The sequence below is a fragment of the Emys orbicularis genome, chromosome 2, assembly GCF_028017835.1.
Source record: "Emys orbicularis isolate rEmyOrb1 chromosome 2, rEmyOrb1.hap1, whole genome shotgun sequence".
Classification (NCBI taxonomy): domain Eukaryota; kingdom Metazoa; phylum Chordata; order Testudines; family Emydidae; genus Emys; species Emys orbicularis.
The window spans coordinates 283,447,424-283,462,014 of record NC_088684.1 but is presented as its reverse complement, the minus strand read 5'-3'; the positions used below and the strand labels follow the sequence as shown (position 1 = coordinate 283,462,014).

Sequence of the window (14,591 nt, the reverse complement as noted above, 5' to 3'; positions counted from 1 at the left end):
CTGTGATTTTCCAAGTCAAGAGAAGCATAAACTGAGCTGTCAGGTGGTATGAGAAACATTGCTTGTTCAGATACTACAATTATGGGTTCTAATACAAAATCTGTACATGAAGACTTGAGTGACTAAGGCCAGAAGCAATACTGTGAGGTGCCAGGAAGCCTCAAACCCAGCTAACTTAATGGGTATTGGATATTTAGTACCATGCAGAATAAGCAAGTTGTAAACAAATGAAGCCAGTGACGTGCAATGGCAACCATTTTATTACATTTGGAGTAACTGAGCTATTAGAGAGTTTGACAGATAACTTTGATTATAAGAGACACCATGTATAAACCTGGACTGGACACAAATATTGCCATTAAAAATGATTTGTAGGGTAGGTAAGGTAGATTCTGACTTTCAAAACTTTATTGCCATAAGTAGTGTGCTCATTTACGTGGCATTTTAATCAGAGCTCAAATTCCAAGGGCCTGATTCTTCAAGCACAGATTTGCATTGAATACGTGCCACAAAGATAGATGCCTTGAATACCTCCGTGTACAAGACTGGTCTAATCTCCATGAGGAAACCAGCTTGGTGTCAAACTAGTCAAGAATCAGGGTCCATAAAAGTAGCCTAAAGCCATCTTTGCCTCTTTTGCTCAACAGCTGACCACAGGCAGACTATAGGTCAGCCTGACTGTAGAATCTGGCCCACAGTTAGGTATGCACTCTCCTGCCTAAACCAGTAAGGACTAAAGCCAGCCTGTAGACACTTGGGAAGGAGATTGCAAGAGCCAATGAAAATACAAAACATAGAAATACACAGAGACAGTGAACTCTAATGATTGTTATAATGGACCAAACAATTGCCAATAAACCCAAAACAAGGTAGCATTACACTGCTGTTTCACATCACTTCATCTTTACTACCTTGTGAACGGATTTCCTACATTAGCAAGTGGAATTAACTAAGTTTTAAATTAAAAGACAAGGTAACTGTAGGGCCACAATTTATTCTCTGCAGGTTGACAGTAACTAAGGATTCATTAAGGAAGTATAAACTGGGTTTATAATGCATGTTATTGCTCACTAGAAGAAAGACAATCCAAGAAAGCAGGGACCACCAGCAAGAGACGACACACGATACAAAGTAATGGAACCTACTTTGTGATACAAATTAGGAATTTAAGTAAGTAAATCAGAACGAGAAACCTTCAATAACCTTGATTGTGAGCAAATTTAAGACCAGGTTAGAGAAGTAGGGCATTGTTTGCTTCTTCGGGAGCGTTTTTATGAATTTCCATTTGACAAACACTGCACTCGAGTCACTCAATATAGAAGAGAATTTTTTTTAAGAATGGATTTTCCAAAAGGATCTACAACAAAAGCATGGAAAGAAACAAGTACCCTACCGTATCAGTATTCAAATGTTCAGATCCTATGTCAATATATAGCCAGTGACCTAGCTATATGAACCAAGAGCAACACTGGCAAACTTGTGTCAGACTGGAGTAGCAATCAACAAGCAAGCAGAAGATAAATCAAAGCCTCTTTGGCTTTCCAGAGTACTTAGGCAATCAGGGTGCGGTGTTACAGGATATGTTCTGTCCTGCATCCAGACTCTCTAAGCAGTAGAGCAGGATGTGACACCTTACAATTCAAGTAGATTTCTACTTTTTAAGAGCCAAGCAGTAAATAAAAAGCCATTTAAAAAAAAAAACCTAGAAAAGAACTTGTAGGTATAGAGACCTAGGGTAGTCTGAATACATTCTGTAGTTCTTTGCTAAGCTTACACTAGAATTTAACTCTTCCACAGTGGCATCCCAACAGTTGTTAGGCAGGACAAACTTCTATTTTTCATCTGACTGCTTGACTTTGCAGCACTACATAATAAAGAACTGGAGCCCGAGTTAAAATAATTAAATCCTCTAGTTATTACCAATCAGGTATAGGACAATCCGTGGAAGCTTCCAGGTCATCAATATGCCTCAACTCTGGTTGAAAGGTAGTAACTCTAGCAGCAAAGATTCAGCCTCTGTTGCTATTCTATCCGTGTCTCTAAGTGAAACTACAAATAAGGGAACTTTACATCTTCAGTACACTGTCGCAGATGCAGGCAATTGTCCCTTTGAAGTGGACTGAGATTGAGACCACCAACTCATTTTACTTAGGACCATGCTACTAGCTAAGCCCAGATCTGAACTAGTGACCAAGAAGATGGGAGACTCCATGTCCCATAAATCCCCAGGTTTTCAAGTATTGTCTTGAAGTTAAGCCAGAGTGCCTTCCCCAGAAGGAGAGAATGCTAACACCAAGTCTGTGTTAGAGAGTTTGTACATGGGGGTGCTTGATAATTATTTCACAGTCTTAAGACTCAATTCTTACCTTCATCACCTGTTACTGTGAAAGATCCTGTAAATAGCGACAGAAGCAGCTGTCTAAAACATATGCTCCCTTTAACATTATTCCTCAATACTACAGAATGTTAATTTGTTTCATTAGGTAGATCTGATGAAGCTACTCAGCATATACTTTATGTATTAACATAATGAGCAACCATAAGAGCATTTGAGCAGCCCAGTAGAGTTCAGATTAGGACAAACATACTAGACACTCCAGTACCGGTCAAGAATGCAAGCAACTGTTTTCTTTCAAAGTGTCCCTATGTGCTGAACAGGAAGAGAGGTCGCTCAGGACCTTCTGTTTAAAAAACAAACGAAAAACAAAAAAACTTGAAGGTTTAGATTTTACTTATTTAGTAGCTTACATAAGGAAGCTACTATTTTTACATTGCTAACTCTTCCTCTTTTACTGATATGCAGATGCTGTACATGGTAACTTTAAAAAGAAATCCTGCCGCTAAAACCCACCAAATTTATAGAAAGAAGACAACGTAGGGGTCCAAAAAAGGAAGGGGATTAATAGAATATGGTGCCAATGACTGTACAAAAACCTAATAAAGAGGTTAATGTGCTTCTTACCAGTAGAGAGATTACCTAGAAGAAAGCCGGGCCCTCAAGCCAAAAAGGACCTTAAGTCAAACTCTGAAATCTGAATAGCTATTCTGAGAAACTATTTTACAGTAAGTCATGTCCTTCAAAACTGCAAATAAAAAAGTAGCTTACAAGCCAAATTCATATACACTGTCAATTGCCCAGAAGCTCATAGCACTGAACAGGCAATTTCTACCAGTCAACTGGACAGGTGGGCAAGGCAGAAAAATCCCACAAAGAAGAATCAGCTCTATTTGAGTGCAAGACTACAGCTACCCTACAGAGCTTGCAGCTGCGTCACTGTGGCACTGCTAACGCAGACACTTTAAGCAGACAGGAGAGCGCTCTCCCATCAGCTTACTTACTCCAGCCCCTGCGAGCGGCGGTAACTATGTCGACAGGAGCAGCTCTCCCACTGACATAGTGCTGTCAACCCTGGCGTTTATGTCGATGTAACTTACATTGCTTGGGGGGCAGGTGGGGGGAGGGGAGATTTATTCACCCCAGTGAGTGACATAAGCTATGCCAAAATAAGCTGTAGTATAGACACAGCCTAAGTTTATATGGCTAAGAGGAAAGAGAACCAACAATATGGTTCTTATGTTCACGGGATTTCTGACCCAAGGAGAAAAGTCAGAAAACATGTAGTGCCATTACTATTCTAGGTCATGTTTCAGTTTACTTATGCCTCTTTGTACTCACATACCACAATGAGCAGCACTAGGAATACTTACGCTTGATCATCTTTTTACTCAAAGTTCATCACCAATACACTTGAATATGGATTCTATCTTTACTTGCCCCCAACCACTGTAGTTTGCAAACTGCTTAGGTACAGTAAAGATTATCAAATGCTATTGTGAGGAGAATTGTTATTCCCATTTTACTGATGGGAAATGGAGGCAGAGATTAAAGAATTGCGAGGGCATATAGGGAGTCTGTGGCAGAGCCAGGGATTGAAGCCACATGAATCTCAAATCAGTAGCTTACTCATAATATACACACAGAAGAACTCTATTACCTTTTTATTGATGTGACTGAATAAACGAGAATGTAGCCATTAATGTCTATGGAGTATGTCTGAGGAAATATGGAGTATTCATCCTGTGGAAGGAAAATGATATTTTAAAAAAAAAAATGGTTATTGCCACAAGAGTCAGAATCTTAGTGACAGCAGATCACCAGCAGTTTTAAACGCTGACCGTATTTATAAGACATGAATTGCAAGAACACCCTTTGTAAAGATTTTAAACAATGTCAATACAGGTGAATCAGACTCCATGGCAGCCATCATGGTGGAGGCTGCCTGTTCCTTAAGGATTACATAGGGATGTTCAGAAAAAGTCAAGCAAGCTAGGGGTAAGAAGCTGTAGATTCCCCTCCCCCCCCCCCACAATATATGCTAAACAAAAACAAAGAATTTCAAAATTTCCCACAAAATGAAATTAAGAAGATTGTTTCTTATACTGTAAACTAAAATTTAAGATAAATCATTAATATCAAAACATTTTACTCCAAAAAGTGTCAGAATGGAATGCTTTGATATCAAGATGCTTAGTTTCATGTATTTTCCCTACCACCCCCCCCCCACACACACACACTCAACATTTCTAAAAAATAGACATCTTGGAAAATTTTTGACCACCTCTAAATTCTATATAGATTTTGTTCTGATGCTAGATTTAAAAAGTTTAGTTTGCGACCACTTCATCTCTTGTCAGTCAATCCAATTGCTCAAACTGTTCACTTTCACATGTCACCAGCCTATATTACGCAGGAGAACCTTCCTTCCCCCTTTCCTAATGAGCAAGTGGGAAAGGACCCTTATCTAGTCCTCCCCCACCTTCACAACTTTCTAGCAAGGTGAAGCTAGACAGAACTTGTCTTCTCTTGTGCTTCATATTCAGCTCTAATGTGCGGCAAAGCCCCACTACTGCTCAAATATCAGATAAGTGTGCAACTTGGTTACTGACTGTAAAGTAAATGACTTGGATCACTTTTATAGCATGTGCAACAGAAGGTGGATGTGCAAACTAAGCATTAGACTGTACTTGGCATTCCACAGGATTTCTATCAATTGGAATAGCTTTGGTAACAATTATCATCACCTGTCCCCCAGCCTCTAGTACCTCTTAACCAAGGCTCTTGTTTTCACAGTACTCCCATCAACCCATCACTTCACTCCCTCCAGCTTTACAGGTTTCAGTATCAAATCCTGTGCTGTACTGAAATGGTTGTTATCTCAACCCTTTCTAATTCACACTTTCACAACTGTCTGCTTGGCTGTTATTTGCTTGAGATGTTTTTTGCTTGTTAGAGATGTTTTTTGGTATGTGAAGTCCATTAATGGCTATTATCCAGGATGGGTAAGGAATGGTGTCCCTAGCTTTTGTCAGAGAGTGGAGATGAATGGCAGGAGAGAGATCACTTGATCATTACCTGTTAGGTTCACTCTCTCTGGGGCACTTGGCATTGGCCACTGTTGGCAGACGGCATACTGGGCTGGATGGACCTTTGATCTGACCCAGTATGGCCATTCTTATGTTGGAATTATACAGTTAACATTTAAGAAGTTTGCCAACTAACAACATAATGTGGCCCAGTAATTAGAGATTCACACAAACCACCAAAAGTAGTTATTCCTATAATCTTTGCTATGTTATATGTATCCATTTAAGCAGCCCCCATGGTCTATTGGGAAAGTAAACAAAACGGAGCAAAGCTTGTTCTAATGCATTTACAATGTTTTTCAACATCTACCCACCCACAAGATCTCTCCCCTCCAATCCACTGAAGCCAACAAAGAAAACAAAGAATCCATGGGAAAGAAAGATTTAAAAATAACCACTAATGAGACAATGCTATTTTAATTAAGAATTAGTTTCAACTGTGTGATACTGAAATTGAACCTCAACCTTGAGAATGAACTCTGTTTAAGGTTGTGTTGGCTGGGGAATTGGGTGAGTTATGGTATTCTTTTTAGACTGAATTAAAGTTCTTGGGAAGGCGGGGTTCTGATTTCTGTGAACATTACAATTTGCAAGAGAAGCAAAGGTAGCTACCCAGCTCCTGACACAAATGACCAAAAATCATGATATTTGGTCCACTAGCCTGCATTATACAGTTCAACACCACACCAAAGACAGCAAGGCGTGAGGAAGCGCCATTTGGCCAGCATAGCATATGAGGAACTCAAAAATATTAGCACCAAAAGAAAGTTACTCACCCTGTGCAGTAACACTGGTTCTTTGAGCTGTCTCTCCCTATGGGTGCTACACTCTAGGTGCACTAACACTCCCTGCACCTTTGATTGGAGATTTCTCATAGCAGTCTCTGTTCAGCCCGCATGTGCATGTTAGTCCGTCTCATGCCCTGAGCTGTTATGTAGTACTGTGCGAGAGTACTGCCCTCAGTTCCTTCTCTACCGCAAAGTCCCATGGCAGAGAACTCTGAAGCAGAGGGGGAGGACAGGTAGAGGAGCATTTCTAGACTAAACAAATCTAATTTTTTCAATCTTCCCTCATGTGTCATGTTTTCTAGACCTTTCATCATTTTTGTTGCTCTTTTCTGGACTTTCTCCAATTTGTCCACATCTTTCCTGAAATGTGTCACCCAGAACTGGACACAATACTCCAGCTGAGACCTAATCAGCACAGAGTAGAGCGGAAGAATTACTTCTCATGTCTTACTTACAACTCCTGCTAATACATCCCAGAATGATGTTTGCTTTTTTTGCAGCAGCGTTACACTGTTGATTCATATTTAGTTTCTGGTCCACTATGACCCCCAGATCCCTTTCCGCAGTACTCCTTCCTAGGCAGTCATTTCCCATTTTGTATGTGTGCAACTGATTGTTCCTTCCTAAGTGGAGCACTTTGCATTTGTCCGTATTGATTTTCATCCTATTTACTTCAGACCATTTCTTCAGTTTGTCCAGATCATTTTGAATTTTAATCCTACCCTCCAAAGCACTTGCAAATGCGCTCAGCTTGGTATTATCCGGAAATTTTATAAGTGTACTCTGCCATTATCTAAATCATTGATGACAATATTGAACAGAACCAGACCCAGAACTGATCCCTGCAGGACCCCACTTGATATACTCTTTCAGCTGGACTATGAACCTGATAATTATTCTCTGGGAACAGTTTTCCCAACCAGTTATGCACCCAACTTTAGTAGCTCCATCTAGGTTGTATTTCCCTAGCTTGTTTATGAATATAGATGCCCAAGTAGCAGCTTTACAGATTTCAATAATCGGCACATTTTTGAGAAAGGCCCTAGAAGTGGCAATAAACCCTTGTAGAATGGATGCTTATAACCAAAAGTGGTTGAATGTTGCAAGACTGGTAACAAGAGTTAATGCAGCCTGATAGCCACTTGGAAAATCTCTGGTGAGAGACTGCCGACCCTTTTGACCTATCTGCTAGTGAACAGTTAACTTATCAGTCTCTCTGACGGTCTTTGTTCTGTCTAGATAGAAGGCCAGAGCTCTCCTGACATCCTGGGCGTGCAACAGTGCATCCTGGCGATGTAAATTCGCTTTGGGGTGGAAGCCAGGCACGTGAATGGGCTGATTGAGATGCAACTCGGAAAAAACCTTAGGTAAGAATTTGGGGTGGGGCCGCATGACCTTATCCTTAAAACACACACGGGGGGGGGGAGGGGGGCGCATGATATCTGGGCCTCTATTTCTCAATGTGTCGCGCTTATGTAATGGCTATCAGGAATGCTGTCTTCACTGACAAATGGAGCAGTGAACAGGTAGCCAAAGGCTCAAAGGGCAGTCCTGTGAGGCATTTGAGGACCAGATTAAGGTCCCATATTGGAGCAGGATGTTGGATTGGTGGTTTCCCAGTCCTCTAAGAAATCTCACTGTGGTCAGATAGGCAAAGATAGAATAAACCTTTATTGGGGGTGGAAAGCCGTGACGGTTGCCAGGTGGACCTGTATAGAGCTCAATTGATAGACCCGAGGTTTTCAGAGTTAGGGCACAATTCCAGTATATCTGGAAGTGACGTGGTCATTGGTGGAATCTGTCTACAGTCATACCAGCTGACAAATTGTGTCCATTTTTGAGAATATGGGTAACAAGTAGATTGTTTCTTGCTGTGTAATAGTACTCTAAGTCTTTGAGCAGGCTGTCTCTAATCCTGTGAGCCATCGACCAACTATGCTCTAAATGTTTCATCCCAATCTCATGATGCTTCATCTTCCTGCCCTCTTGGGAGAGATTGGGAGCAGCATGGAGAGTAATCTGAGAGCAAACAGCTGTATCAGGTAAGGAAACCGCATTTGCCTGGGCCCGGTTGGAACTATTAGAATGACTCTGGCTCGGTCTTTATTTTGAGCATAGCTTTGGCTATCAAGGGAGTTGGTAGGAATGCATACAGTAGGGTTGATGACCAGTGAAGGTGAAAAGCATCCCTCAAGGAATGGTGATCCAGTCCGCCCCTTGAGCCAAAGTGGGTGCATTTCTTGTTTGACTCTGTGGCAAATAAGTCTGAGGGGTGCCCCATTGACGGAATATGTGGTGTAATATGTTGGGGTCTATTTCCCCTTGTGGTCTTGGAAGAAGTGTCTGCTGAGTGCATCTGCAGTCACATTCTGAATCCCTGGGAAATAGGTCACTATGATGGTGATCTGGTTGTATGCACCAGTCCCAAAGCCTGACAGCCTCAGTGCAGAGGGAAGGAGATCTTGCTCCTCTTGAGCAGTTGATGTAAAACATGCAGGATATATTGTCTGTCATGATCTTTATGTGTTTGCCCCCGATTAGTGGTAGGAATTGGAGACAGGCATATCTGACTGCTCGAGTTCCAGGAGATTGATGTGTAGCACTGTCTCTTGTGACAACCACCTGCCCTGAATCACGTAAGTGTCTAAATGTGCTCCCACCCTAGCAGTTATGACAGTTGGGTGAAGACGTGTAAATGGAACTGCTCTGCACATGCTGTGATGGTCTTTCTAGTCAAGGCATTGTTTTATGAAGGTAGTTATGAGCAGAAGCATATTTAGACTGTCTGGTGGGTGAATAGACCTTTCTAAGCCACCCTTGAAGGCATGGCATTCAAAGCCTGGCATGTTCTGTAACAAAGATAGTGGCTGCCATTTGTCCCAGTAATTGAATGCAGTTCCTGACCAGGGCTTGAGGGCTGAGCTGAATTGTTTTTGCTATGTTGGAAAGAGCCACAAACCTGTGCAGAGGAAGGTAGGCTCTTGCGGTCACTGGATCAAGATGTGCCCTTATGAACCCTAAGTTTTCCACAGGGGTCAAGATAGTTTTTTTGTACGTTCAGTTGTAGGCCCTATTCAAGGAAGGGGTCTATGGCCTCAGAAGTTGCCCGAGACAGTTCCAAGAAGTGGCCTTTCAGCACCCAGTCATCCAGGTAAGGGGAAGCGAAGATATCTTTCCTGCAGCGCTTCACTGCTACCACAGACAACCTTCGAAAAGGCCCTCAGTCTGGATGATAGGCCGAAGGGGAGCACTCTGTATTGAAAGTGGTCATGGCTAACAATAAAACTGGGGAATCGTTTGTGGGGTGGGTGGGTAGCGAGGTGGAAATATTAATCTTGAAGGTCAAGGGCTGAGAAACAAATCTCCTTGCTCTAGTTATGGAATCATCACTGCAAACATCACCATTTTGAATTTCTGTGCCTTCACATAGGTGTTGAGTAAGTAGCCTCAGGTCTAGGATGGGTCTCCAACCTCAACTGTTTTGGCACCAGGAAGTACCTTGAATAAAACCCCTTCCCTCTGTGCTGCACAGGGACTGGTTCTAGAGACACACACTTACCATTGGGAGCTATTTCTTGATGAAGAAATTGTGTAACACTGCTTATGCTGCAGTGAAACCCTACCACACATAGGAGTGACAGAACTATGAGTGAGTGATATTAGTGCCTATAGTGGAGATGTCACACAATAAAAAGGCAAAAGGCAGACTCTCCGTAATCTTGCCCTGAATTTAAATCCTTAGAAATACAAAATCATGTATATACATACAAGGCCATGGGATTAAATGAGAATCATGCATACACACATGCTTGAGCATTTCTTTATGGAAGCTAAATTTTGCAGAGTCCCTAACATCATCAAGCCAAATGACTGTGCCATAGACCATTTATGTTCAAAACCTCCTGGAACATTCCCTACATCTCTGAGACCGTGTGCACAAACAACCCACCTACTCTCTGGGATTTAACAAAATGTAGAAGTCTACTTTAATTGCAGGATCCAGCATATTGGTCTATGTCCACTAGGCATTCATTCATGAGCACCACAGAAATATGAATGTCAGTGATTATCACCACAGGTTACAAATAAAATCACGCCCACCTTCATTTTGGTTATGCATAGCCTATGGCAGTTGGTTCTTGGAGTCTGCAATAACAGGTTCTATCAGGGCTTGTCTACACTACAAAATTAGGTCGGATTTATAGAAGCCGGATTTATAGAAGCCGGTTTTATGCAGCCGACTGTGTGTGTCCCCACATAAAATGCTCTAAGTGCATGAAGTCGGCGGACCGCGTCCACAGTACCGAGGCTAGCGTCGACTTCCGGCGCATTGCACTATGGGTACCTATGGGTACCTATCCCACAGTTCCCGGAGTCTCCGGCGCCCATTGGAATTATGGGTTGAGATCGCAATGCCCGAATGATGCAAAGCAGTGCCGCGGGGGGTTCTGGGTACATTGCGTCACGCACCTCCCCCGCCGTCACAGCAACGGCAGACAATAGATTCGCGCCTTTTTACCTGGGTTACCTGTGCAGACAACATACCACGCCAAGCATGGAGCCCGCTCAGCTCAGCTCACCGTCACCATATGTCTTCCGGGTGCCGGCAAACGTGTGACTGCATTGCTAAACAGCAGCAGCAGATTACTGCCTTTTGGCGGTAGACGGTGCAGCATGAGTAGTAGCCTTCATCGGCGCTCGGGATGCTGGTAGCTGTGGGGCTGGCAGCCGTAGGGCTGCATTGCACCAGCCCCTTGCCTTTTGGCAGTAGATAGTTTATTACGACTGGTAACCGTCCTGTCAGTATTGTCTGCTGAGCATCCAGAAGAGGCCGAGGGCAATCTGGGTGCTCAGCAGATCTGAAAGAAGAGCTTTCCTCAGGTCTGAAAGCAAGTAAATTTAGAGGTTGCCTGAAATGCTCATAGATTATTGTAGCCTGAGCGCCTTTACCGAGCCTTCTGGCTACTGTACAGCAGCAACCCCTTGCCTTTAACCGTCCTCGTTGGACAATGATGGTTACCAGTCGTAGTATACTATTTGCTGCCAAGTATTGTCTGCTAAGCACCCAGAAAAGGCCGAGGGCGATCTGGGTGCTGGCAGACATGTGGCTGGCACACGTGGGGCTACATTGCTACACAGCAGCAACCCCTTGCCTTTAACCGTCCTCGTTGGACAATGATGGTTACCAGTCGTAGTATACTATTTGCTGCCAAGTATTGGCTGCCAAGCACCCAGAAAATGCCGAGGGCTATCAGTCATGCTGCACTGTCGTCTTAAGATGTAAAAAATAGATTTGTGTTTTATTCATTTCCTTCCCCCCTCCCTCCGTCAAATCAACGGCCCGCTAAACCCAGGCTTAGGAGTTCAATCTCTGGGGGGGGGGGCATTCTGTGTGACAGTTGTTTGTATTTCTCCCTGATGCACAGCCACCTTTCTTGATTTTAATTCCCTGTACCTGTACGCCATGTCGTCAGTCGCCCGCCCCTCCCTCCCTCCCTCCCTCCCTCCCTTCTTCCCCTGGTCTTTAGATACTAGTTTCGCGCCTTTTTTCAGACCAGACGCCATAGCTAGCACTGGGATCATGGAGCCCGCTCAGATCACCGCGGCAATTATGAGCACTATGAACACCACGCGCATTGTCCTGGAGTATATGCAGAGCCTGGACATGCCAAAGCAAAACCAGGAGGACCAGCTGAGGAGGAGGAGGCGATTGCAGCGCGGCGACGATAGTGATGAGGAAATTGACATGGACCTCTCACAAGGCACAGGCCCCAGCAATGTGGAAATCATGGTGTTACTGGGGCAGGTTCATGCCATGGAACGCCGATTCTGGGCCCGGGAAACAAGCACAGACTGGTGGGACCGCATCGTGTTGCAGGTCTGGGACGATTCCCAGTGGCTGCGAAACTTTCGCATGCGTAAGGGCACTTTCATGGAACTTTGTGACTTGCTTTCCCCTGCCCTGAAGCGCCAGAATACCAAGATGAGAGCAGCCCTCACAGTTGAGAAGCGAGTGGCGATAGCCCTGTGGAAGCTTGCAACGCCAGACAGCTACCGGTCAGTCGGGAATCAATTTGGAGTGGGCAAATCTACTGTGGGGGCTGCTGTGATCCAAGTTGCCAGGGCAATGAGAGGCCTGGTGATATCAAGGGTAGTGACTCTGGGAAACGTGCAGGACATAGTGGATGGCTTTGCTGCAATGGGATTCCCAAACTGTGGTGGGGCGATAGACGGAACCCATATCCCTATCTTGGCACCGGCGCACCAAGCCACCGAGTACATAAACCGCAAGGGGTACTTTTCAATGCTGCTGCAAGCCCTGGTGGATCACAAGGGACGTTTCACCGACATCAACGTGGGCTGGCCGGGAAGGGTACATGATGCTCGCGTCTTCAGGCACTCTCTTCTGTTTCAAAAGCTGGAGGAAGGGACTTTCTTCCCGGACCAGAAAATAACCATTGGGGATGTTGAAATGCCTATCGTGATCCTTGGGGACCCAGCCTACCCCTTAATGCCATGGCTCATGAAGCCATACACAGGCAGCCTGGACAGGAGTCAGGACCTGTTCAACTACAGGCTGAGCAAGTGCCGAATGGTGGTGGAATGTGCATTTGGGCGTTTAAAAGCGCGCTGGCGCAGCTTACTGACTCGCTGTGACCTCAGCGAAAAGAATATCCCCATTGTTATTGCTACTTGCTGTGCGCTCCACAATATCTGTGAGAGTAAGGGGGAGACATTTATGGCGGGGTGGGAGGTAGAGGCAAATCGCCTGGCCGCTGATTACGCGCAGCCAGACACCAGGTCGGTTAGAGCAGCACAGCAGGGCGCGGTGCGCATCAGAGAGGCTTTGAAAACTAGTTTTGTGACTGGGCAGGATATGGTGTGAAACTTCTGTTTGTTTCTCCTTGATGAAATCGCAGCCCCCCCCCCCACGCACCCGGTTAACTCTACTACCCTGTAAACCAAGCACCCCAACCTCCCCTCCCCTCCCCTCTTCAAGCACCACTTGCAGAGGCAATAAAGTCATTGTTACTTCACATTCATGCATTCTTTATTAATTGAGCACACAACTAGGGGGATAATTGCAAAGGTAGCCCGGGATGGGTGGGGGAGGAGGGAAGGAAAAGGACACACTGCACTTTAAAACTTTAAAACTTATTGCTGTGGAAATCATCTAGGGTGGAGTGATTGGGTGGCCGGAGGCCCCCCCACCGTGTTCTTGGGCGTCTGGGTGAGGAGGCAATGGGACTTGGGGAGGAGGGCTGGTGGTTACAGAGGGGCTGTAGCGGCGGTCTCTGCTCCTGCTGTTGGTTACAGAGGGGCTGTAGCGGCGGTCTCTGCTCCTGCTGCCTTTCCTGCAGCTCAACCATACGCAGGAGCATATCACTTTGATGCTCCAGCAGCCGGAGCATCGACTCTTGCTTTCTGAGTACAAGCTGACGCCATTTCTCCTCTTCAGCCCGCGTTTCAGCACGCAACCTCTGCTCTTCAGCCCGCGACTTCTCCTCTTCAGCCCGCCACCTCTCCTCTCGCTCATATTGGGCTTTTTTAAAATCAGTCATTGACTGCCTCCACGCATTCTGCTGTGCTCTGTCAGCGTGGGAGGCAGTCTGTAGTTCAGTGAACATTTCGTCACGTGTCCTTCGCTTCCTTCTTCGAATATTCACTAGCCTCTGTGAAGGTGAAACATTTGCAGCTGGTGGAGGAGAAGGGAGAGTTGTTTAAAAAAGATACATTTTTTAGAACAATGGGTACACTCTTTCACGTTAGATTTTGCTGTTCACATCACACAGCACATGTGCTTTCGTTACAAGGTCGCATTTTTCCTCTTACATTGAGGGACTGCCGGTTTGGTGTGAGAGATCACTCACGCAGTGCCAGGCCACAGATTTCAGCTTGCAGGCAGCCATGGTAAGACACAGTCTTTGGGCTTTTTTAACCTTGTTAACAAGTGGGGATGGTTTAAAACAGTACTGCTCTCATTAACCATACCAAGCACCCGTTGGGTTGGCCATTTAAAATGGGTTTGCAATGTAAAAGGAGGGGCTGAGGTTTAAGGTTTAACATGCAGCACAAACCCAACTAACTCCCCTCCCCCACACACCCAATTCTCTGGGTTGGACACTTCACCCCTCCCCCCCACCGCGTGGTTAACAGCGGGGAATATTTCTGTTCAGCAGAGCAGGAAGGGGCACCTCTGAATGTCCCCTTAATAAAATCGCCCCATTTCAACCAGGTGACCGTGAATGATATCACTCTCCTGAGGATAACAAAGAGCGATAAGGAATGGATGTTGTCTGCATGCCAGCAAACACCGGGACCATACGCTGCCATGCTTTGTTATGCAATGATTCCAGACTACGTGCTACTGGCCTGGCG

The 14,591-nt window shown here is 44.9% G+C and overlaps 1 protein-coding gene across 1 annotated transcript in view; it reads right to left on the bottom strand.

Annotated features, from left to right (window-relative positions):
• RHEB (Ras homolog, mTORC1 binding) overlaps positions 1 to 14,591 on the bottom strand; it is a 61,642-nt gene that overhangs the window by 15,651 nt on the left and 31,400 nt on the right. Inside the window, exon 4 of the mRNA XM_065398915.1 lies at positions 3,996 to 4,078. Coding sequence (XP_065254987.1) covers positions 3,996 to 4,078 — 83 coding nt within the window. The remainder of the gene's footprint in view (positions 1 to 3,995; positions 4,079 to 14,591) is intronic.